We start from the raw sequence: 24,672 nt of genomic DNA on the forward strand, positions 1-24,672 counted from the left end.
TTCTGAAAACATTTTAGAAGTCACTTGTGATTAAGCAAACCTCAGTACACCTGGGAAATTAAAATCAAAAGCATGGTATTTGACAATTAAATGTATTTCCTTGCTATCATGCCATAACATAGCATTCATTTGATAAAATATCTTGATGGTTTCTCTCCCTGTCTTTACCTAATTTCCCATTTTAGGCATTTAACTAAATTTAACAAGTACACCTTAGAACATTTTAATATTTCCTGACTATTTTATTTTATTTTATTTTAAGATTTTATTTATTTGAGAAGGAGAGAACACAAGCAGGGGGAGAGGGAGAAGGAGAAGCAGACTGAGCAGGGAGCCCGAGGCGGGGCTGGATCCCAGGGTCCTGGGATCATGACCTGAGCCGAAGGCAGACACTTAACAGACTGAGCACCCAGGTTCCCCTGACTGTTTTAAAACATTACCTTAGCAGTCATTTACCCTCAAGTTCTTTTTTATGATGGTCAGGGAAAGTATACCATTTCTCTTAGAAAGTGTACTGTAATAGCCAAATAGGAATCAGTCCAAAGGTAGTTCAATCCTGTGTTGAAATAAATGGATGATTTTGGGGGGACAATTGTGCTATATTTACTAAGTATTTGTTAAACTGGAAGAATCCAGTCATTCAAGGCAAGCCACAAAAAACAGTAATTTTATTGCGGAGCCACTTAAGTATCTTCACATAGATATCCCCATCAGTATGCCGGTACCAAATTTATGGTCATCCTCATTCACCAAATTGCAATCCCTCCCCCACCCCCCATGCACATTAAGGCATGCAGGTGTCAGCCCACTGTGGTCCCTTTGGTAAGTTCCCCATGCCAGAAATTTAGGATCCCATTCTTCATGCATTCTCATTTATCTCCTCCAATCCCCAAGTTCTATTAATTCAGCCTCTTCCTCGCCTCCAGAATCCATCCCTTCCTCCTTGAATTTCTAACTTTCGTTTTTGCACTGTCTCCTGATTCATTATCTCCTTCAGTTCTGTCATTCATTCCAACATAAAGGTCAGCTTTCCAAAGCGCAAGTCTGATCATGTCATAATCTTTGTATTTCTGAAATGAATCTCTGTTGTCTTCACAGGCTCATTCCTGCACAGCTCACCTCCCACCCTTGCTCCTCCCCCATCCCCTATTTCTCAAATCATCCACATCAGTTTTCAGTTCCTTACCCTCTGTGTGTTCTCCTTTTGAATGCCTCTGTATACGCACTCCCTGTGTGAGGAGTGTCCTTCCCTTCCTCGCCAACTACTCAACCTTCAGGGATGGTCTGGCGTCGTCATTTCTCTCGCGCTCTCCTCTATCCATTCTCCCTGACCTCTCCATGAAGTTATGTGCTTGCAATCCATGTTCTCTTGACTTCTTAGGTTTTCTAGACAGAAAATATGTTGAGGGTGAGGATTTTATCTTACTTTTTCTTTGCATAGCGCCTGGGAAGTTTGCTAAATGAGTAAGTAAATAACTAGACAGAATGTCAGCAGGTATTGACTAGGTAGCTATTGATTAAACTGTGTGGCTCTGGGCAAATTAACTTCTCTGGGTTTCATTTTCTCTCTATAAAAATGAGAGGGTTAGACTAAATGACCATCTACTTCTAAAATTCTTTGTGTCTTTGATATGATAGTATTATTTGGAAGACTTCAGATTTTCTTGCTCTATTGAGCAAGGTCACCTTAAGGAAAATGTGTGTGAGAAGGTACAAAGACAATTCTTGACTGTCATTACGATAATATGAGGAACTGTTCATTTTTGGATTATGAGTTATCATTTATAGTCTTAGTCTAGTTTCTTTGTGACATCAGGTGTTTCTGGGTTGCATCTTTTTGTTATTAATCTCTACTATATATTTACATTCATATTTCTCCAAAGAAATTGAAGACACGCTTGATACAGAAATTGAATATAAAATACAATATTTTAACTCTAACTGGGTTCAAGTTCTCCTTAATTATAACTATAGTTGGAGGAGGAAAAAGGGGAAGTGGTAGTAATGTAAGCTCAATCCTCATGTGTCAGAACAAGAACATAATGTCTAAAATCGACAAATTAAGAAAAAAGATGTAAACATAGTATTTGGAGATATGAAAAGAACCCCCAGGAAAACCAAAAAGAGAAAGTTAAGAGTTTTAAAAAGTCAGTCACTCTGAAAAGCAGGACTGGAGATGAGGAGAGGTGGGGTAGGGGAATCTTTGCTTTTTTGTAGAAGCTCTTCTACCTTTGCATAGTAGGATATCTTTTTTAACCATTAATTCATTTGAATATACGTTGGGTCCTTTCCATGTGCCAGGTTCTAGGAACTGGGAATACTGAACAAGACAGAAATCCATGATTTCATGGAGCTTAGATCATGTAATGTTTTCAGTTTTAAAAATTTTCTCTTTACATTAGCCTTTTAAAAATTGAAGAATCACATAACTAAAAGATTGCATTAATCATAAGAGTACAGCTTTAATGATTTACCTCAAAGTGAATACACTTAACTTAGGTGGTGCTCTAGAAAGAACATTACCAGCACCCCAAAAGCCCTGTTTCTGCCCCTTCATCATCAGGACACCTACCCTTCACTCTCATTTAAAAAGTTTCACTAATGGAGCACCTGGGTGGCTCAGTCGGTTGGGTGTCTGCCTCCCGCTCAGGTCATGATCTCAGGGTCCTGGGATTGAGCCGCGCGTGAGAAGCCTGCTTCTCCCTGTCGTGCTCCCCCTGCTTGTGCGCATGCTCTCTCTCTTTCTCTGTCAAATAAATAAATAAAATCTTAAAAAAAAAAGTTTTCACTAATGACTTTTGGATTATATGCATGTTGATTCCATGAGTCCACATATAAATTCATCCACATACAATTGAGAATTGACTGAATGAATTCATTATTCCAAGGTGCTAAAAATGAGCTTCACACAAGTGGGAACTGTGCTATGATTAAAAGCCCTAAGATGAGTTCATTTGAGACTTTAATCACTAAACAAAATATAATTTGTAAAAATAAAAAACAAATCACATTTTCATATTAATTTGTCATTTACGAGTTTGAGTAAATATTTTGTTTATTGCCCAGCAGTCAAGGTCACTGACAGAGAAATATGGGAGAAAGAAGTATTCACATCAGACCTTATCAGACATGGAAGAGAATGTAGTTCACTTTTTTCTTCCTTTATAGATTGACATCTGCATAAATTGAAGGATTTATGTGAGTGGTCAATGTGGAAATGCCTTCATAACTAGATTTAAGGACTGAAAGTTCCCTGTATAAGGCCTGATTTTGACGCTTACAAATCATCATTTGTGTGTTTGTGTAATTGGAAGGTCACTGTTGTTCTTATTTCTTCAAGGAAACCCTTTTCTTCCTCGAGAGCGATTGTCACCATATCCATAGAACCAAGCAAGTATTGCTGGTTCACATAATTAATTCTTTTCAATTAAAACATAAAGGATATACTTTTATAGATATGTGAGGATAAATAAAAATGAAAATCCAACTGAAGTTGTCATACTCAAATTTAAGAGAACTTGATTGTTTTCTCTATATCTGATCAAAATAATATTAATCTCTAATTCATAATTCTTGAGGTCTACTTCCTCTTCAGGCTGACAATACAAATACTCCAAAATGGTGCTCAAGACAAAGGCCAGACATGAAATTAAAATTTGGTTGTACTACATTTTTTTAATTAAGTCTTAATTTTTTTTATAGCAGTTTAAGGTTCACAACAAAATTGAGGGTAAGGTACAGAGATTTCCTGTACACCCCTGCCCCTGTATATGCATAGTCTCCCCATTATCAGCATCTCTCATCAGAGTGGTACATTCGTTACAGTTGATGAAAATACATTGACACATTATAAGCACCCAAAGTCCGTAGTTTGTGTATGGTTCCTTCTTGGTGTTGTGCATCCTTTGGGTTTGGACAAATATACAAGGACATGTATCCATCATTATGGTATCATACAAGAGTATTTTCACTGCCCTAAAAGTCCTCTGTGTTCCACCTATTCATCCTTGACCTGCTACCCCCACCATCATACTCTTATTTTTAGAGAAGAAACCTGTAGTAAATCAAATCCCTTTCTGATGCCACCTGAATGAAAGACCTCAAACTTTGAGTAAATGTATTGAATTGGTTTTTATGTGGAAATGGAAGACAACAATATTTCATGAGTGAATTCAGTTGTAACATGTTAAGGTTTTATCTAATTTACTATAATCTTTAGAGAACTTCTCTAGCTCTACAGATTTAGATTCATCATTTTCATCCTACTATATATTAACAAAAATAAATTTTACTTAGAATGGAATCTGCCATTTAATATATATCACCCTTAATTATAATATTAGAAAATGTCCAGAACATCTTTTTGACCTTATAAATTTCAATCATTTATGATTAAGAAAACAATCATGGGCAAAGATTGATACTTATGGAACATATTAGAATGCATTCTGATCTTTCTCAGAAAATCTCTGTCCTCCATGGGTACAGTGGACATGATACAGCAAGAATTTATATGCTTCTCTCACACAGGGAAAAGAAGTTATATTTACTATGTTTTACTGATTCTAAGAGGTACTTCTCTCCCCTCCCAGTGTAACATCTTGACTTAATTATATGTATTTGAGGATTTTCTAGGTATCTTTCTGTTACTGGTTTCGAATTTAATTTTATTGTGTTTAGATAACGTATCTGTATGCTTTCACTTCTTTGAAATTTATTGAGACTTGTTTTATGGTCCAGCCTACAGTCTGTCTTGGTGAATGTTCCACATGCACTTGTGTCTTCCACAGTCATTGGAGTGTTCTATACATGCACTTAGTTTTATTAATGATGTTGTTCCTACATTTTCTATATCTTTACTGATGTTCTGTTGATTTTCTTTCATCAATTACTGAGAGAGGAGTGTTAAAAATGTTAACTATAATTGTAGATATTTCCATTTCTTCCTTTAGTTCTGCCACGTTTGCTTCTTGTATTTTGAAGCTCTGTTAATATGTGCATACACATTAAGATCATTATTTCTCTGTGATGAATTGACCCTTTTATTCTTAAGAAATGTTTCTCTTTGCCCCTGGTAATATTTCTTCTCTTGAAGTCTACTGTATCTGATATTTTAGTATAACATGCTTTTTTATATTTAGTATTTCCATGGTTTAACTGTCATAACTTTCCATCCTGATACTTTTAAACTACTTGAATCTTTAATATTTAATTTTTAACAATTTCTATGAAAAGCATATACTTGGGTCTTGCTTTTTTTGTCCACGCTGACCATCTCTACCTTCTTTTGGTCTGTTTAGTCCATTTCCATTGATTATAATTATTGATATGGTTGGGCTTAAGGTACCATCTTGGTAATTATTATCTACTTGTGCCATCTGTTCTTTATTTATTGTTTCCTTCCCTTCCTGCCATCTTTTGAATACGTTTATTTTTTAAATTCCATTTCATCTCCTTCATTGCCTAGATTTTAAACTGTTTACTTTAGGGATTACAATATGCATCCTTGAGTCTACCACAAGTTAATACTGTAACATTTCATATATAAGAACTTGACAGTGGTATACTTCTACTTGTCCTTTTCCCTTCCTCTGTGCTATTTTTGTTACACATTTTACTTCTACATATGTTATAAACCCCAAAATATATTGTATTTTTTTTAATAGCACACAAGAGAAAAGTCTTATATTTACCCACATTTTCATCATCTTTGGCGTTTTTCATTCTTTCATGTAGATCCAAATTTCTATCCAGTATCATTTCCCTTCAGCATGAAGAACTTTCCTTAACAGGCTGCGGGCCTGCTAGGGATGAATTCTCTCAGCTCTTGTTTATTTGAAAAATGTCAGTTTCACCTTAATTTGTAAAGGTTATTTTTGCTGAGTAGAGAACTGTACGCTAATCTTTTTTTCTTTCAGTATTTTCATCATTGTTTCTGATAAGTCAGCCATCATACTTACCATTATCCCCCCTTGTCCCTGGATGTTTTTAGGATTATTTTCTTTAGCATTAATTTTTATCAATTTGGTTGTGATATGACTATGCATGGTTTTGTCTTTATCCAACATGGGGATCTTTGAGATTCTTGGATCTATGGGTTGATTTTTTTTTTTAAACCAAATTTGGAAAATTCTTGGCCATTATTTCTTCAAATATTTTTTCTTCTCTCTCTTTCTAGGGCTCTAAATGACACATATGTTTAAGACCACCTGATATCATCTCATAGGTCATTAAAGGTGTCTTAATTTCTTTCTGCCTTTTTTCTCTGTGCTTCAGTTTAGATAGATTTTATTGACTGATATTCAAGCTTATTGATCCTTTCTTCTAGTGTTCAATATGCTGATCAGGTCACCTAATAAAATCCCATTTTGATTTAGAATTTTCCATTGGTTCTTTTTCTTTTTTATTTCCATTTCTCTTCCAAGATTCCCTATCCATTTATTATGTTCATCTTTTCCTTTATATTCTTGGACATATTGCTTTTTTTTTTAAAGATTTTATTTATTTATTTGACGGAGAGAGACACAGTGAGAGCAGGAACACAAGCAGGGGGAGTGGGAGAGGGAGAAGCAGGCTTCCCGTTGAGCAGGGAGCCTGATGTGGGGCTCGATCCCAGGACCCTGGGATCATGTCCTGAGCCGAAGGCAGACGCTTAATGACTGAGCCACCCCAGCACACCTGGACATATTGCTATTAACAGTTTTAAAGTCATTGGTTGCCAATTCCATAATTTGTGTCATTATTTTCTTTTGAGTCATGTTTTCCTACTTCTTTGCATGTTTTGTCCTTTTTGTTGTACATTGTGGGTACTACATTGTAGAGAGGATGTATTTTTGTCTTCCTTTAAAGAGTGTTGAGTTCTGTTGTAATAGGCAATAAATATACTGGTGAATCACCTGGTTTTATAAAGTTGGGCTTAGAGTAGTCTTTATTCTAGGGTATTTCCCGTATTTCAATAGCATGGTCTTTCTGGGGTCAGAGCTGAATGCTTAGATTGTTGAGTGATGTCTCTTTACCCTGGATGATTGGAACTTCAGTGTTTCTCATAGGTTCCCAGAACTTCTGGAATCTCCATTCAGCTCTCAGATCCCCGGCAGCCATTTTTCTAGTAGACTTGTCCTGCACTGCTAGTACAGCTTAGTAGGTATTCATTAACCAGAAGTGACCCCTATGCAGATTTCTGAGCCTTTTTGTCTGTGTAAATTCCTCATTTCTGATACCCTGCCCAGTGAGATTGCTGTTCTCTGTTTGGACTCTTACTTCCTTGTGTCATGGTTTGGAACATACTCTCAGTCAAAAAGTGAATTTAGAGCTCATCTCAAGTGTTTCCATGTCCAGTGTCTTCCATTATTGTTTCAGTTATTGGTATAGTTTTACAGTTGAGTTGGGCAAGTTCAATAACCATTACCCTGTCATGACTGAAACCAGGAGTCCACATTTTGACAAATCTGAAATTGCAGTGCTTCCTACTATTAATATAATATCAATTTTTAAAAGTCCTTAGTATTTACTAATTTGGTGATAAAAAGAAGCGAAGCTCTTCTATCTACTTTTTATGCATTTTATCCACTTAAGAAGATGGTAAATATATAAAGTTAAATTGTAGTAGACCATTATGTTAAGTGTAAAATCACCAGTACACCTAAGGGTTATAGCCTTTGTGTGGAGTGCATAGCTGTAGGTTACAGAGGAAATACAGGGCAGAGGTCAGATTTGAGTAGAGGCTTGAGGAGTAGGTAATATGTAAGTAAGAAAGATGGCATTTCAGGATGCAAGGCTACCATGAACAAAACACAGGGTGGAAATGAGCAAGGCATTTTTGCATGACCAGTCTGTCTGTAATAAAGGGTTTTGGTTAGGACATAGTAATAGATGATGTTTATAATATGATTTAATGTAATAATATAATCTGAGTGGTTGAGGGCTTTGGATCTTATAAGGGAGAATAGTAGGGAGGCTACTACTGTCATTCAGCAGTGAGGCAGTGAAAGTTCAACTAGGGTACAACAGTGGGAATGGAAAGCGGGGGGGACAGATTCAAGAAATAATACAAGGAAGACATCAGCAGAAATTGGTTATTGACTGAGTATGCGTGAGATAAGGAGAGGGAAAGGAGAAAAAGGTGACTGAACTTTTGACCCTGAGTACCCGAGACAATGATATATTGGCAGAAATTGGGAAGTCAAGAACAGAGCCATTGCAGCAGGAATGATTAATTTGATTTTAGATATTAGAGAGTTGAAAGTATTAAAAGCTTCATAAATTGTTTTTTAATGGTATCAGTGCTTAAAGCTAATAACACTGTATTAATACTTACATTTTGAAGGCTTTACAGTACTAATTTTATTTCTGTTTACATTACAGTATTTTTGGCTAATGTACTTGTTTCGTTTGTTTTATTAGGAACTGAATAAGCAAATACAGTAAAAATGAGTACAAAGTGTGGGGGGTGGGGAGTGGGTTCTGAATAGGACCCTAACAAAGAAAATGTAATTACTGAATTACCAAGATAAATAACCCATGCCCTACACACCCTCCATTTCCCGTGACCCTTACCATGTTGCATTGCTTTTGCCTCTCTGTCTTCGTACTTACTAAACTATTGCATTAGTTAGCTTTCGCTGTATAAAAAATTACCACAAAGCTAATTAAAACACAAACATTTGTTATTTCCCTCAATTTGGTGGACTCTCTAGGTCATCTGGTCTGGGCTGGCTCTGCTGATCTCTGAAGTCTTGTGGTTGCTCATCTGATGCAGTCTGGTTTAGGGGGGCGTCCAGTAGGACCTCTCTGCTCCACACGATCTCTCATTCTCCACTGGGCTAGCTCAGGCTTGTTCACATGGCAGCAGTGTTCCAAAAGAGCAAGAATGCCTATTGCAAGGCCTCTTCAAGCTGGTGTTTTAAACTCAACTTCTGTCTCATTCTGTTGGTCAGAGCAGTTACAGGTCTGCCAAGATTCAAGGGACGGAAGAGAAATAGATTTTATCTTTTGTTGGGCGGGGTTGCAAAGAACGTTTGGTCATTGCTTTCAGTCGACCACAGCTGTGGGCCCTGGGAATACACTCTTGTATACTTTGCTGTCTTTGGTAACTGACACATAGGAAGGCTAAATATTTTTTTTAATGGATTACTAAATTAATGAAGGGAGGAATGCATTCAAGGAATATTTCAATGTACCTTAGTTTTAAAGATATACATACTTTTATTATACCATTAGTGAGTATGGTGTTTTCTATGGACGTATTTTAGAGAGTCTCTTGATTCTCCTTCTATCCTTTGTAATTGAACAAAGGAGATATCCAAAACTATTGCTGGAGTTATTGTTGTTTTGTATTTTCACCACATTTGACTGTCTCAGGAAGAACTGACTTGAGTGCATTGTCACAGTCCTATTCGGGTTTTTAGGCTATGATCTGGGTAGACTAGCTCCAACCTGAACACGCAGGAGACCAGGAGCAAAGATGCTGGATGAAAATGAATAAAATTGTAAGTCAAGGAAAAAAAAATCATATCTGCCACTTAGGTAAATGAACGAACCAGAGTCTGTGAAGTCAGATTAGCTAGCATTACTCTGTCAACCTCAGCAAAGCACTTACTCTCTGTAAACCTCAGTTTTCTCCTCCAGGACCATATTTTTCAGGAATATTGTGAAAAATAAGTGAAATACGTGAAGCACTAGCTATAATTCCTGATTCATGAGAAGTAATCAATAAGTTTAGTTCTTTATACATGTGAACCAAAGTACTGTCATATGATGGCGTTCATCAGGGTTTCTCTTTGTCAGTAACGCCACTGGGGGTCAGATATTTCTTCATTGTAAAGGGTTCTCCTGTGCGTTATAGGATGTTTAGCAGCATCTCTAACTTCTACACACTAGATGCCAGTAGGACTATTCACCAGCATGACAGCTAAAAATGTCTCCAGACGTTGCCAAATGTCCCTAGTGGCAAAATATGCAGACATTTTATTCAAGAGTAATAAGAATAGAGAGAAAGAGGAAATGTGGCAGTGTATCCATACATGTAGGATAGGAAAGAAAAGTACTTGATTGTTCTCAGAATGCCTAAAACCCTTACTGTCTCTATTACTTTTCCCATAATCTAACATAAACAAATTTGTTACACTCTAACAAGATGCTTAACATTTACTGTGTGCCGCTGACTATGCTAATAAGCTTTGCATGAGTTAACAATTGAAGGTTGTATATGCGTCTGCCATCTCGACTAGATTGGCATTCCACTGTGAACAGGGACCTTGTACCAGCTCCAACTGTGATGTATTTGTACTTCTGAGGGAGCTATTTTCTATGTTGGTCACATTGGTAGCATTGCATCCAAATAAAGCATTAAGGAACTGAAAATGGTTGGAGGTGTGGAAAGCATGGAAAATGAGTATACAAATCTAAAATGTGGTAGATTACAAATACTGATTTTTTTTCAAAAACTTTTTAAATAGAGCTATTTTGAGAAAAGTAAACCCACCATTAACATTTCTTTCATCATCACTAAACCGATATATCAGAAGAAAGATGTAAATAAATAGCCCCTTTAAAGTTAAATTTTTTCTATTATATTTATTTGAAGAGGATTCCAGTAGTGCTTAGAAATTGTTCACTCATTCATACTTCATGTGTGATTCACTGTGTCATTAATTGTTAAAGATGTCGGAGTTAAACTTTAAGTTTAAGCTTAAACTTTAAGTTCAGCATAGTGTTTTTCTCTTTTTTCTTAAAAACATATATTTCTAATTACATAAATGAGTTAGAAAATTACAACATAGGAATGGATAACTTAAGGAGTAATAATCTCCATGTCACTATATATGGAACCAAATTATTATTTTTGACAGCTACATAATATATAAGGTATGAGTGTAGCCTAATTATAATTAAGCGATCTGCTATCAAAGGACATTTAGATTGTTTCCAGTTTTTTGCGGCAGTGCATATCCTTGTACTAATATTTTTGCACATATGCTCATCTAATTCTTTAGTACAATTTTGTGGAAGTGGAATTGCAGAGTCAAAAGATAATCTCAGTTGAATGTTTCCCATTATGTGTAGTACACATGTTTGTATACCTTACAGTATACTTCCTCTAAAAAATTCCTCTAATTTTTCCAAAGAAGACATCCAAGTGGCCAACAGACACATGAAAAAGTGCTCAACATCGCTCAGCATCAGGGAAATCCAAATCAAAACCTCAACGAGATACCACCTCACACCAGTCAGAACGGCTAAAAATAACAAGTCAGGAAACAATAGATGTTGGCGAAGATGCAGAGAAAGGGGAACCCTCCTACACTGTTGGTGGGAATGCAAGCTGGTGCAACCACTCTGGAAAACAGTATGGAGGTTCCTTAAAAAGTTGAAAATAGAGCTACCATATGATCCAGCAATTACACTACTGGGTATTTACCCCAAAGATACAAATGTAGGGATCCGAAGGGTACGTGCACCCCGATGTTTATAGCAGCAATGTCCACAATAGCCAAACTGTGGAAAGAGCAAGATGTCCATTGACAGATGAAGGATAAAGAAGATGTGGTATATATATATATATATATATATATACACACACACACACACACACACACAATGGAATATTATGCAACCATCAAAAGGAATGAGATCTTGCCATTTGCAACAATGTGGATGGAACTGGAGGGTGTTATGCTGAGTGAAATAAGTCAATCAGAGAAAGACAAGTATCATATGATCTCACTGAGGAATTCTTAATCTCAGGAAACAAACTGAGGGTTGCTGGAGTGGGGGATGGGGTGGGAAGGATGGGGTGGCTGGGTGATAGACATTGGGGAGGGTATGTGCTATGGTGAGCGCTGGTGAATTGTGCAAGACTGTTGAATCACAGATCTGTACCTCTGAAACAAATAATGCAGTATATGTTAAGAAAAAAAAAAGAAGATAGTAGGAGGGGAAGAATGAAGGGGGGGAAATCGGAGGGGGAGACGAACCATGAGAGACGATGGACTCTGAAAAACAAACTGAGGGTTCTAGAGGGGAGGAGAGTGGGAGGATGGGTTAACCTGGTGATGGGTATTAAAGAGGGCACGTTCTGCATGGAGTACTGGGTGTTATGCACAAACAATGAATCATGGAGCACTACATCAAAAATTGATGATGTAATGTATGGTGATTAATATAACAATAAAAAAATCAAAAAAAAATTCCTCTGTCTAGGGGTGCCTGGGTGGCTCAGGTGGTTAAGCATCTGCCTTCGGCTCAGGTCATGATCCCAGGGTCCTGGGATCGAGCCCCACATTGGGCTCCTGGCTCAGCGGGGAGCCTGCTTCTCCTTCTCCCTCTGCCTCTCTCCCTGCTCATGCTCTCTCTCTCTGTATCTCTGTGTCTCAAATGAATAAAAAAAGTCTTTAAAAAAAAAATTCCTCTGTCTAGATAAATAGCCTTTATCTATATCAATTTATTATTCAACACAGAAATGGTGACAAGTCACTGTCTTTCCTATAATTTCATCCTCACTGCTATCCAGGATGAGGTATTAAAATTACACTTAAGTGGTTTATGTTATAGCTGATTATAATCTTGAAAATAGAGACACTTTATCTCTCTGATTCCCAACTGTGACCTCTGAATGGCACCTAAAATTCTGTTTTTCTAACTGCAGATTGTCACCCATTAGGGGGTTTGAAAAGTTTGTTGTTTTTCTTTTTAGTGAAATCTAATAGAACAAAAAGAGTATGTTTCCTTACAGTGGGCCCTGCTCAAAAAATGTGAGTATATCTGATCCTAGAAAATTCCTCCACTTATAAGGAGGGAAGTGGGCTTGGTCTTGCTGCCTTCACTAAGAACTCTTTGTGCTGGCCTTTGAGGTCAGTGGTGCGATTGTCACAGATGTGCAGAAGAGAATCCATTAGGCATTTCATATAGAACTTGTCACGTATTTAGAACTTAGCCAGTTATAACATTATGCCTCTCATGTGAGAAACACAAAGAATTTGCTGGAGAAGCTATTTTTATTGCTAGCTAGCTACATTTTCTATTTCTCTTTCCACGGTGTGAACATTTTCCTGAAAACCTCACCATTGGAGGAGAGAGATGCAGAGCTTAGGCCCATCTTCTCACTAGTCAACGCAGTATCTTCCTCTCTGTTTCAAGGTCCTTCCTCAAAAGCACAGAACTGTGCGAAGGGAAAGTGAGAGGAAGGGCTCAGGGAGCAGGGGGGCGGGAGGGGTTTTCCCTGGTCTTTCCTAATCCTTCAGTTCCAAAGGCTTAGTTGGTATTTCAGAATTTTGAAATAAAACTTGCTTTTACAATTAATGCAAATATTACTCAGTGATTCATCCTTTCCAAAGAATTCTTGGTTTCTTTTGACATTTTATTTTTAAATTATGAATTAACATTGACATCACTCTGAGGGTTCCTGTTACCTCAGCTCTTTACGGTGAATTTAACTGCATTACAAAGCCTGTAAAAGTTCAGATTTTAATCACCACCCTGGTATCTCTTGGGCTGCTGTTGGGCTTTTAAAACAGTGATCTTTTGGCACACATTTGGGCAAAAAGCATGGAGAGGGTGTTGGCAGGAGGACTGTATTTAATTGGGTAGTTTGTCCAGTGCCTACAGAATAGAGATGTTCATTAAAATTTTAACTACAGTAAAGATCATGATAAGAACCCTGTGGCAGTTCTAATAGAGTAATTTTAGTTGAGTTTTTAAAATCAAAGTGAGGGCCACTTTATATTCAAGGGTCAGGAAGCCATCCACAGCTGCATGTACAGGTACACATATATATTCAAAGTAACAGGTGCTCAGTGGATTCTGTCCATTTAATAAGTCAACAGTCTCGCCTCTGCTTTTGAAGACCATAGATTCAGATTGTTTGAGAGGATTCGGGGGTCAGCCCACGTTAATGGAAAGCCTAAAGGCAAAAAAGAAAAAAAAATGGTCTTAGTATCTTTCTTGGAAGTTTGGACTCCTGGGTGTTCTAAGAAAAAGGATTTTCCACATGGACTATTGCAACTGACATGAGCACTGCATTTCAATGTAACACTTATTATTTTACTAGTATTCTTCAAATAACTGAAAATTATGATAATGACTCTTTAATATAGATTTATACCTAAGTACATATAAAAATCCAAGTTTACAAAAAGAGCTGTGATTTGTTCTTTGAATAAGCATTTATTAGTCAACTAACCTACTGCAAGCTCAGCAAAGTTATACTGTTGTCAGAGGTCGATCCCATCAAAACCTCTCATTTTACAGATGAGGAAACAAGGCCATAGTGAGTTTCGTTGTATATCCAGAGTCACACACCCAAGTAGTTGAAGAACTCTGGAATTTTGAATGACTTAATTCCTTTTTACTGTATCAGGGCAATTTTCCCTTTTTTTTTTTTTTAAGCTACTTATCTTAATTGATTACAGTTATTTGTCAATCTTCAGCAGTTTTATGTTTTAGACAAATATTACTTTCAAATCCTCATGAAGTTCTTATTTATAGGACACACCTTTTTCCCTCCTGCTGAAGTTGGACACTGCTCTGTATCCCACTAGCAGTCCTCATGAGGCTTGCTTACTCCTTGTCAGGCACAGAGGGCTCTGGCAGGAGAGGATGTCATTGAAAACTAGGGTCCTCTTTGAAGGATCTTGTCCTTACTGGAGATGTATTCATTAGACTGTATTAATAGAGAGACCCAGCAATGCCCTAGGTCAAAGACCAAAGAGATTTCTTTCTCCCTCACATCACTACCAGTATTAGCTGCCACTCATCGTCATCTCTGTGGTAGAAGCTTGGTCTTCTTCATGTCCAGGTTTTATCCAGAAGGAAAGAGAAAAAAACTAAACAAAACAGAAACATGGAGGACGCACGTCAAGGGCCTTAAGCCCAGACCTAGAAGTGGCACACAGATAGTTTTGACATTCCACTGGTGAGCATTTCATCAAGTGGCCATCCCTCATTCTAAGGAAGTGTGGGGTATAGTCTAGCTGAGCAGTCACATTTCCAGCTACAACTATTACCGTGCAAAAGGAGAGTACAGATTTTGGCATACAGTTAACATTCTCAGCCCGAGTCCCAGGTGCTTTATAGACTTCATGGAAAAAAAAAAAAACAAAACAAAAAGCTTGTCTCAGGGATGTTGTATACCTGAAATTAATGTAAAATCATGTGTCAACTATATTTTAGTAAAAAATGAAAGAAAAATTTATTTCAGGAATTAATATTTGCTTTCAGCCTTTTTTGTCCTTTAATCTTTCACATAAATAGATCTAAAGTTTGATCTAGGTAAATTTAAATAAAATCAGCCTGTATGTAAAGTAATGATAAGGATATTTCTTAAGTAAGTAAATCCAAAATGATATGTGATTTTTAGATACTGTTTTTATCTGGCCATGTGGTTTCTCACTTTTCTCAGGGCCTCTGGGTAATAGAAGATTGCTAGGGCCTGCAGTACATTAATATCTGGCTGGGGTTGATTAAATCTTGAGACTGTAGCCTTGATAATAAGCACTCTTACAGTCTTTCTCTACCACTTTTTTTTTTAAGATTTATTTATTTATTTTAGAGAGCCTGTGAGCGTGCATGTGAATGAGGGGAGGGGCAGAGGTAGAGGGAGAGAGAGAATCTTAAGCAGATTCCGCTGTGAGTGTGGAGCCTAACGCAGGGCTCGATCTCAGGACCCCCAGACCATGACCTGAGCCGAAATCAGGAGTCCGACACTTAACCGACTGAGCCACCCAAGCGCCCTTCCATACCACTTGGACGAGGGTAGGAAATGACTTACTGCAGTGGAACGCACTGGAGGGCAGAGCATGGCACACCGTAGTTGTCCCCCCTAGTGCTGCACAAATCGCTGACTAGGCCCCTCTGACAGCAGGAGGACCCTCTCTGAGCTCTTCAACTCTAGACGTGGGTAGAAAGCTTGGACACGGTTCTAGGACCATCACAGAATTCATGAAAGGTTGGAAAGTAATCTACACACAGAGCTAAGACTAAATCCTTGAAGTCTAGATGGTGACAAATAGAAATGACCTCTGAGAATTTCAGTATGTATGATTTTTATACAGAGGATGAAGATTGGTTGCACCAAACTCCAGGACACTGTTGTGAGCTTGCCATGGTTTTGGATTGTACATACGTGGTAATTCTTTGATTGTGCAATTTTCCTGCTGGTAGATTTCGATTACAAAAAGGAACTTCTCTTCTAAGGTTGATGTCCCCCCTCCTAAGATCTTTTAAAAAGGATTATGTTTGGTCTTACTGGAATAATATAGTTTACTCCTGCATGATGGAATTCTTAAGTGTCATTCCATTCTTATAGTCTGGTTTTGTTTTGTTTTGATACACAGCTCCAGAATGGCAGAAGACGATACATATTTGGGAGGGCATGAACAAGTAAGTATTATAATCTCACTGATAATTTTTTTGTAGATGTATTCATATTTTTAAATATACAGAGGCAGCAGTAGTAGTTATCAGGAAAACTCTAAAATTGGTAAAAATTTATTTTAAATTGTTTTTGCAGTTTCCCTGTCCCTCCATGTGAGGTCAGAGAGGACATGTCATATAAAATGAGTAACTTAAACCCTCCTAGCACACATACTATTGCATAAAAATTATATATGCTACAGATCAAATGATAACTACCATATTAGTTTCCCAGGGCTACTTTAACAAATGATCACAAACCAGATGGCTTAAAAAAAAAAACCAGAAATATATGGGGTGCCTGGGTGGCTTGGTCAGTTAAGCGTCCAACTCTTGGTTTTGGCTCGGGTCATGATCTCGGGGTTGTAGGATCAAGACCACATCAGGCTCTGTGCTGGGTTTGGAGCCTGTTTGGGATTCTCTCTCCCTCTCCCCCTGCACCCTCCCCCTCTCCCTCTCTAAAAACAAAACAAAACAAAAAACAAAAACAAATATATTCTCTCACAGCTCTGGAGGCTAGAAATATCAAAATCTAGAATCCAGATGATGACAGGGTTGGTGACTTCTGGGAGTTCTGAAGGAGACTCTCTGTTCCCGGCCTCTCTCTCCTAGCCTGCCGGTGGTTGCCAGCAATCCTCAGTGCTCCTTGGCTTGTAGCTGCATCGCTCCTGCAGACCCGCCTTTTTCCCTGGGTGTCTCTCCTGTGTCCCTGTATCCAAATCTCCCTCTCGTTTCTCTCACGGAGTCCCAGTCATGGGATTCAGGGTCCACCCTTCAGTATGACATCTTCTTGACTTGACTACATCTGTGAAGATCTTATTTCTAAGTAAAGTTACGTACACAGGCACTGGGGGTTAGGACTTGAATGTGTCTTTTTGGGGGGAAACACAAAATATTTATTTAAAGCTCATCTAGTGAGGAGGCAAATTAGTGTAGTGAAAAGAACTCTGGCCTTAGAATTCAAATATATTTTTGTAGGTGCTGGCTTCTTCTGATCAGCTCTTAAAACTTGAGGAATCACTTGGCCCCCCACCATCCCACTTTTCTGATAGGAATGCTAGCCCCACACTCACAAGGGCGTTGAAAAGACTGAATGGGCAATGAATGTGTTTGGGGAACATATAACTGTTCATTATAATTTTATTTTCGGTTATGAAGGGATACCAATTTTTTTTCGCCCAACTTTTTACTTTGAAAAATTTCAGGCCTATAGAAATATTGAATAGTCCAACAGATCTTTGTTGATTACTAATATTTTGCTTCCTCCCCATCCCTCCCTCTCTCTCTCCCTCTGTCCTTTTCCCTCCCTCCCTCTGTGTGTGCATGTATATATACATGCGCATACATACATATGTGTTTTATGTATTTTATATTAGATTTATATTAAATGAACCTAGGATAATTACAATAGCAATATTAAATTTTTAACGTAATGATTTTTAAGGAGTATTTAAAATTTTGAGATTTATTCATTCATCAGCTACTTATTGAGGCATTACTATGTACCAGGACATTAGCTAGGAAGGACTACAAAGTGATAGAGCTGCCATTCTAATAGGAGGGACAGAAACATAGTTTCTATATAGTAATAAATGCTGCTGTAGTTTACACAGAATGAGCTAGAAATGTCAAAAGGGATCACTCTACTACCTGGAAGGAAGAGCAGAGTTATGAACGGCTTTCCAGAGAAAGTCTATGTAAGCTGTGATTTGGAAAATGTAGTTTGCTAGACTAGATAAGGAGAGGGAACACTAGGTACCAGGACACCCTGGCCCAAGATTCATAATCATTTCACATTAAAACTTTAGCGGCAACCACCTAAAAAATGGATTTTCCAAATTTACACACGCAGACAGGAAAATAAAACCAAAAGTGAAATACTTTTGAAGGGATCTGGTATCACTTCTTCAAATAAAATAGACTTGTGTAGCATTCACTACTCTTGACAATGTTCTGATTTATTTAGAAAGAATGAGTATGCATTGCTTTTCACATTAAGATGCTCCTTTTGAATTTTATTGTACAAATGGTGATATAGGATCAATCTAGGAACATTTTCTTTGATTACAGCAGAAAAGATATTTGGCCACTCATATTATCAAAACCCGTGTTTTACCTTTCATTTTTAATATGCTATCTCTAACATTTGAAGGCAGACTGTAACCAGCATTAGGGTTGTTCTGCTTGGTTTTAGACCATGCTTTCCTGTCTATACACAGGAAATCTTATCAACAGGAGATGGTCCTTTAATGCCACACAAAAGTAAAACCTGCTGAAAACATTCATTTCGAGAGTTTTTCTTATGTGGGCACTTTTGTGATCATCAGCAACAGGGGTGGGGTACAATCTGATATTTCCATTTTTGAGGCGAGAGGTCCTTGAAGTAGGAGGTTTTTTTTTTTTTCCCTTGTCTCAAGCTTAACGGTATATATTTCCTGAAGTGTACATGTCCTCGGTGAAATATCCCCAGTGTTTTAATGTATTCCGGAATTCGCTGTCCAACTGTGACCTGATACACAATGCAAGGTGCAGTGCACAATGGGCTTCTGTCTTCCTTGTCTGAAGTGGAGTGTGTGCATCGCTTCCACGACCAGCGCTCTGCCCTCTCCTCAGTTATTTTAGCCACCCGCAGGACCATAGGGAAGACATTTTTTTGCTAGGTCATCTCCTCTCTGAGACCGGCAAATACTCTGTAAGGGGGGGCCCATTTTTTACAATAGCATGTTTTTTGATTCCTATGTTTCCTTTCCAGCGAACAATGGATAGCATACGTGAACTTTACTCTTAAGCATTGAAGTGGAGCAGATTTACTGTTCCTCAGTTGAAAATTTGCATACCTCACAACTGGATCTGAAATGTTCTTTATTTAAACACTATGCTTCTTACTCTTGATTTAACTAGGCATACTAGGCTCGTAGGTTCCAGGAACCTCCAATAATATACTAATAAAAGAAAAAAAAGGAGGGGCGCCGGGGTGGCTCAGTTAGTTAAGCATCTGCCTTCGGCTCAAGCGTCTGCCTTCAGCTCAGGTCATGATTCCAGGGGCCTGGGATCGAGCTCCACATCGCATCGGGCTCCCTGCTCATCGAGGAATCTGCTTCTCCCTCTCCCTCTGCCCCTCCCCCCGCTCGTTTGCTCTCTCTCTATCTCGCTGTCTCGCTTGCTCACTCTCAAATAGATAAAGATTTTTTTTTAAAGGAATAAATTGTAATGCTGCTTTTTCTTTTTGTTTAATACCAGCTTACTAACTAGCATATCATAAAAAATGAAATATGGTTGGTTTTTGTGCAGTCCACAGATGTTTAGGTTGAAACAAATGCTAAGCTCAGAAGTATAAATTTTAAGTCCTGAATTAACTAAATGGAAAGGAAATTTTCTCTTGGGGTAAGTACTTATTAGTAACTTATCAAGACAGAATATATAATTCAATCAACACATATTGCTTGCCCACTGTGTTAGCTCTCTGTTGCTACTGTAACAAATTACCACACATTTAGTGACTTAAAACAACACAAATTTATTCTCTTACAGTCTTTAGGTCAGAAGTCTAAAATCCAGGTGTTCACAGGGCTAAATTCTTCTGAAAGATTTCTTTTCCTTGCTTCTTTGAGCTTCTAGAAGTGGCCTGCATTCCTTGGCTTGTGACCCCTTCATCACGTCAGCTTTTTGTTTCCATTGTCATATCTCCTACCATTCACTTTGATCTCCTGCATCCCTCTTACTGAGCCCATTTGAATAATTCAGGATTATCTCTCTATGTCCATATGAGAGAGAGAGAGCGAGAGAGAGCGAGAGAGAGAGCATGAGCAGGGGGAGGGGCAGGGGGATAGGGACAAGCAGACTCCCTGCTGCGTAGGGAGCCTGATGCAGGGCTCAGTCCCAGGACCCCAAGATCATGACCTGAACAGAAGTCAGACACTCAACAGACTGAGCCACCCATGCACCCTTCTGTGTCCGTATTCTTAATTTAATAACACCTGCAAACTCCTTTTTGCTATGTGAGATAGCATTCACAGGTTCTGGGAATTAGGTTGTAGTTGTTTTTGGGGGGGCACCATTATCCAGCCTATCACACCCGTTAAATTCCAGGTATTTTGCATTGTGCTAAGTAAGTAGAGGTGAAAAAAAAAAAGTGAGGGAGCTCTGTGCTCAGTTATATCTGTTGCTTAGACTGTAAGTTACATTTTTAGTTTTTCTGTAAATTGCTCTGGGGCTATTGCCTAATTCTTACAGGTCTTGAAGTTGTATGGCTAGAGTAGGAGTTTCTTTACCATCGTCAGAGAGATATTTCTAGGATTTCTAGGACTATATTCTTATGCTCATATTTTTGAGAGTACAGCTTTAAATCATTCATTAAAAAATATTATTAAGTATCCACTCTGTGATAAATATACACTGGGCCCTAAAGATATACTAATAAGCAAGCTACATCAGGTGCTGGCCTCTGTGGACTTTATAGTTAGGTCATTCTTCTCAAATCCCTTTGTCACATAAACATGGCCCAAACATGTAAAGTTCTGTACACATGAGAATTTTGCTAGGTTTCATGAACATGTTTTTAAAATCCTGACTTGAAATATTTTCAGATTTTTCTTTGTGCTTTGGTTTTTGTTCCAATAATTGTTTTAGGTGTTTCAACTTCAAATATTTAATACAATGTTGGAAAAGTAAAGTTTGAATTATTTAAATTTTCTTTTTTACAGATGTTTCATTTGGATCCTTTGACTCATACAATATTTAACCCAGAGTTATTTCAACCAGAGATGCCACTACCTACAGGTAAGAAAACTCCTCATCCCTGTTACCCTGTCATTTATTTTGCTTTTGTTTTTTTTTTTAAAAATTCAAGATTCGCTAATAGCTTCTTGTAGCAAGTCAGTAATATGTTTCCTAGAAAGGAAATGGTGATACATGTTTTAAAAACCAACTTTCACTAGACTTGTTGGAACTATATTTGCACAGACTATACTTGCACAAAAGTGGTGTTCCATCCCACTTACCCATTGTCTGACTTAATTGTTAGTGATATCTGTGAGGATGGCTCGGAAGGAATTTTTTTCCGGTAGCATTTTCCTTTTCACCCAATCTTATTAGCTATGGGTTCTTTATGACTCCTGTTTCCTTTATCCCAGATGCACGTGAGGTATTCTCCACTTCTCACGTCTGTTCCCCATTTATTTGAGCATCTGTTGTGTGCCATCCAGTGTGCCAGGCACTGGGGAAACAAAGTTTACAAAAGTTTACAAAAATCATAAAAATCATCTCAGTAGAAAAATCATCTTTTAAAAGCTTTTGGCTTCACAGTCTGACCAATTGGATAAAACTTATGTTAATCATCCTTCGTTCTAATATGACCATATTCTTACCATTGACAAATTGTTGAATCTCATATGGATGATTTAAAAAATCAGCTCATTCAGTCTCTTTTTATTTATTGATTTGTATGTAAGCTTTGTGTGATGGCTCTTTTTATGTGCTCCTCATACCACTAGTGGGACTTAACATATGCTCTGAGGCAGCATGAGTAAATTGTGGAAGTTGTATATAGAACAGAGAGTTTTGTGTTTGGGGGATCTGTCTGGCTCAGTTAGTAGAGCACGTGACTCTTGACCTCGGGGTTGTGAGTTTGAACCCCATGTTGGGTGTAGAGATTATCCTTAAAAAACAAACAAACAAACAAACAAAAAACCCAGAGACTTTTGTAATCACCAAGTGGACATCAGCTATTCTATTTACCATGGACTAGCTTGTCCTCATTGGGAGACTTCATCCAGTTTGTATCATTCTCGCTTATAATTAATATTGTTACTCTGGTACCCACTTTTCTTTTTTTAGATCAAAATGTTCTGTGTTTTTTTATCACTATTATGTATATCTAGGAATTCTTGGGAGGGAAAAAATAAATCTGCTATATGTTCACCTTCCCTAGCAGAAGTTGTATGGCTGAGGCCTTTCTCTCTTTACCCCACAGAACGTATTTTGTAGGCTGCTGTATGTGAGGTCTTGTCAAGTGCTGTCCAATCTGAGCTGTAGGTCAGCTTCCTGTGAACAAGTAAAGATCTTGGTAGCCTCTGTGTTTCCTGTGAACTTTTTATTCTGGGGTTCAAAGTTCTTTCTTAGTATCAGTGCTTTATTGAAAGCCTAAGAACTTGGTTCTGTCCTCAGAAAACATAAACATTTCCATTTAATGCCTTGTAAGTGCCAAGCAGTACCCTGAGTAGATGCTTTCTTAATGTTTTTATTTCATCAAGTTTATGGAGGTTGAAATAAGATTATCAAAAGAAACATCTCAGTAAATATTATGTGGTCAGAGCTTCATGTTGTAGAAATTATTTTGCCATAGTATTAGAAAAACTCTCAAAATTATACTTCAAAATCTCATTTTCCAGTTATTACCTCATCATTTTTATTGTTATGTTTTTCCCTCTCTGCTGCAGTGGCGTAGTCCAATTTTTATGATCCAAGATGTATGAATGTTTTATTCACATTTTAAAGGGTAGAGAGGTTATGTAAGCCAATATTAACTTGTAATTCTCATGGATGTTTTATCTTCTTGAAATCTGAAACTATTAGTTCTACTACTTGTTGAAAACTCTATGTGATATGGTACAACTTTTAGGTCTATAATGTTATATATACTGTAAGTTAAATTTCTCTACATAGTGGGATGTTACTTCATGGCATAGAAATGTGGCCAAAATAAAATTGGAATTAAAATGACTACATGCATATCAAATCTAATTTTCTAGTTGATTTAACTTTTGAGTGTGTCCCCTAAAAGAGAAAAATGGCCTCATTTCACTAATAAAATTCCCAAACCTTGGAATTTCACATATTTAAAGGAAATTAAGCCATACAGCAAAAATAATAGCAAACTTTCAAGTATTTTTAGAAGAGTTAATAAGTGAGAGACTTGAAGTTTAATGTAAACGTGATCTAACTCTTCTATATTTTCCATGACATACAAAGGTTGCTTTTTTAGAGGCCTCTCTTCTTGATATAGCATTCAAGAGGGAATGTTTTTATGAGTAGATTTGTTACATTATCACACAAGCTGTATTAGTAGTGTGAAAATGTTTCTATTTCTAAGCAGTTTTATTTCCCTATAAAATATTAAGTTCTAGCCATTTTTTGGAATTTTTAAATTGCAGGTTTTTTTTCTAAAAGTATTTTAAGGTATCCAGGATAAATTTCATACAGACAAGAGAAGATTAATTTTCTTAAATTAATACTGCATTGGCCAGTCACTACCCATTTTTCCTTTCTTGTGTATGTTTTGCTTCAAATTCAGTCATTTTTCAACTGACTTCCTTATAAATTTCTTGCATAATAACAGGAAATAATTATACCTTTGTTTCCTCCAGTTCTCTAGCCTTATCCTGATTCATAACACTGAGAAGATAAAAATAAATTCTCTCTTAAGTTATAGTTTATTTTTTAATTTCAACATGAAGGTTTAAATCTTCTTCATAAACTTATTTATCTAAAATAATATGAACTTCTGTTATCTAAAGGAATGAACTTCTGGTTAAGAGACTGGAAGACTGAAATGAACACAGAAACATTCTCCTAGAATTTTGTTAGTATCAGACATCTTAATTTGCAGTCAAATGAGTGAGAAACACCATATGCCTCTATTGCAGAGCTGAGGGTTATTATACTATTGACATAAAAACCAGCTGGGGAGCTTAGGGACTTTCTCATATTGAACAATTTGATTTTATACTACCAGAGGTTCTGATTTGCTTTTGAATTTTCCAAAGTCAGATATGGTCAGGGTATGGATTAAGCTTCTAGTCTTCTTTATGTTTTTATCATAATTTATTGAAATGCAGCTATCTTCAATTAAATTTTTTTCAGGATTTTATAAAATGCCTGTGCTGTTTTAGAAGAGTTGATATGAGAGTATTCAGTATTCAGAGATTGTATACAAACATCAAAAGCTATGAATTAGCAGGAAAAGTCCACCAGACTTTTGGTCTGATAGACCAAATGAAATTTGGGAGGGCAGGGAAAACAACCTAGCCAGTTGGGGAATGAAGGCAGTACTTGGGGATTCAGATAAGGGAAAGGAACCGAACACTTAGTTCAGGAAAGGCAGGTAGCCTGAGATCACTATCTGTGTATTTCACACATGTGGGTGCAAGCTCAGTCTCTTCTACTTTCACATTAAGCACATTCTCTTTGAGGAATGGAAATCAGTGTCTAATGATGTGAAGGCAAAAGGAAATGTCATGGTGCCCAGGAAATGGTTGCTGCTTT

General features: G+C 37.4%; 1 protein-coding gene across 3 annotated transcripts in view; it reads left to right on the top strand.

Moving 5' to 3' along the window:
* The window catches only part of NFKB1 (nuclear factor kappa B subunit 1), a 114,627-nt gene that overhangs the window by 7,833 nt on the left and 82,122 nt on the right, over nucleotides 1–24,672 (top strand). For all 3 annotated transcript variants that reach the window (XM_035030177.1, XM_035030175.1, XM_035030176.1), the window contains exons 2-3: nucleotides 16,332–16,377; nucleotides 21,114–21,189. In XM_035030177.1, the coding sequence (XP_034886068.1) occupies nucleotides 16,339–16,377; nucleotides 21,114–21,189 (115 nt within the window). In that variant the 5' untranslated portion in view covers nucleotides 16,332–16,338. The remainder of the gene's footprint in view (nucleotides 1–16,331; nucleotides 16,378–21,113; nucleotides 21,190–24,672) is intronic.

The sequence above is a fragment of the Mirounga leonina genome, unplaced genomic scaffold (genome assembly GCF_011800145.1).
Source record: "Mirounga leonina isolate KUSES-001 unplaced genomic scaffold, KU_Mleo_1.0 Mir_357, whole genome shotgun sequence".
NCBI lineage: Eukaryota > Metazoa > Chordata > Mammalia > Carnivora > Phocidae > Mirounga > Mirounga leonina.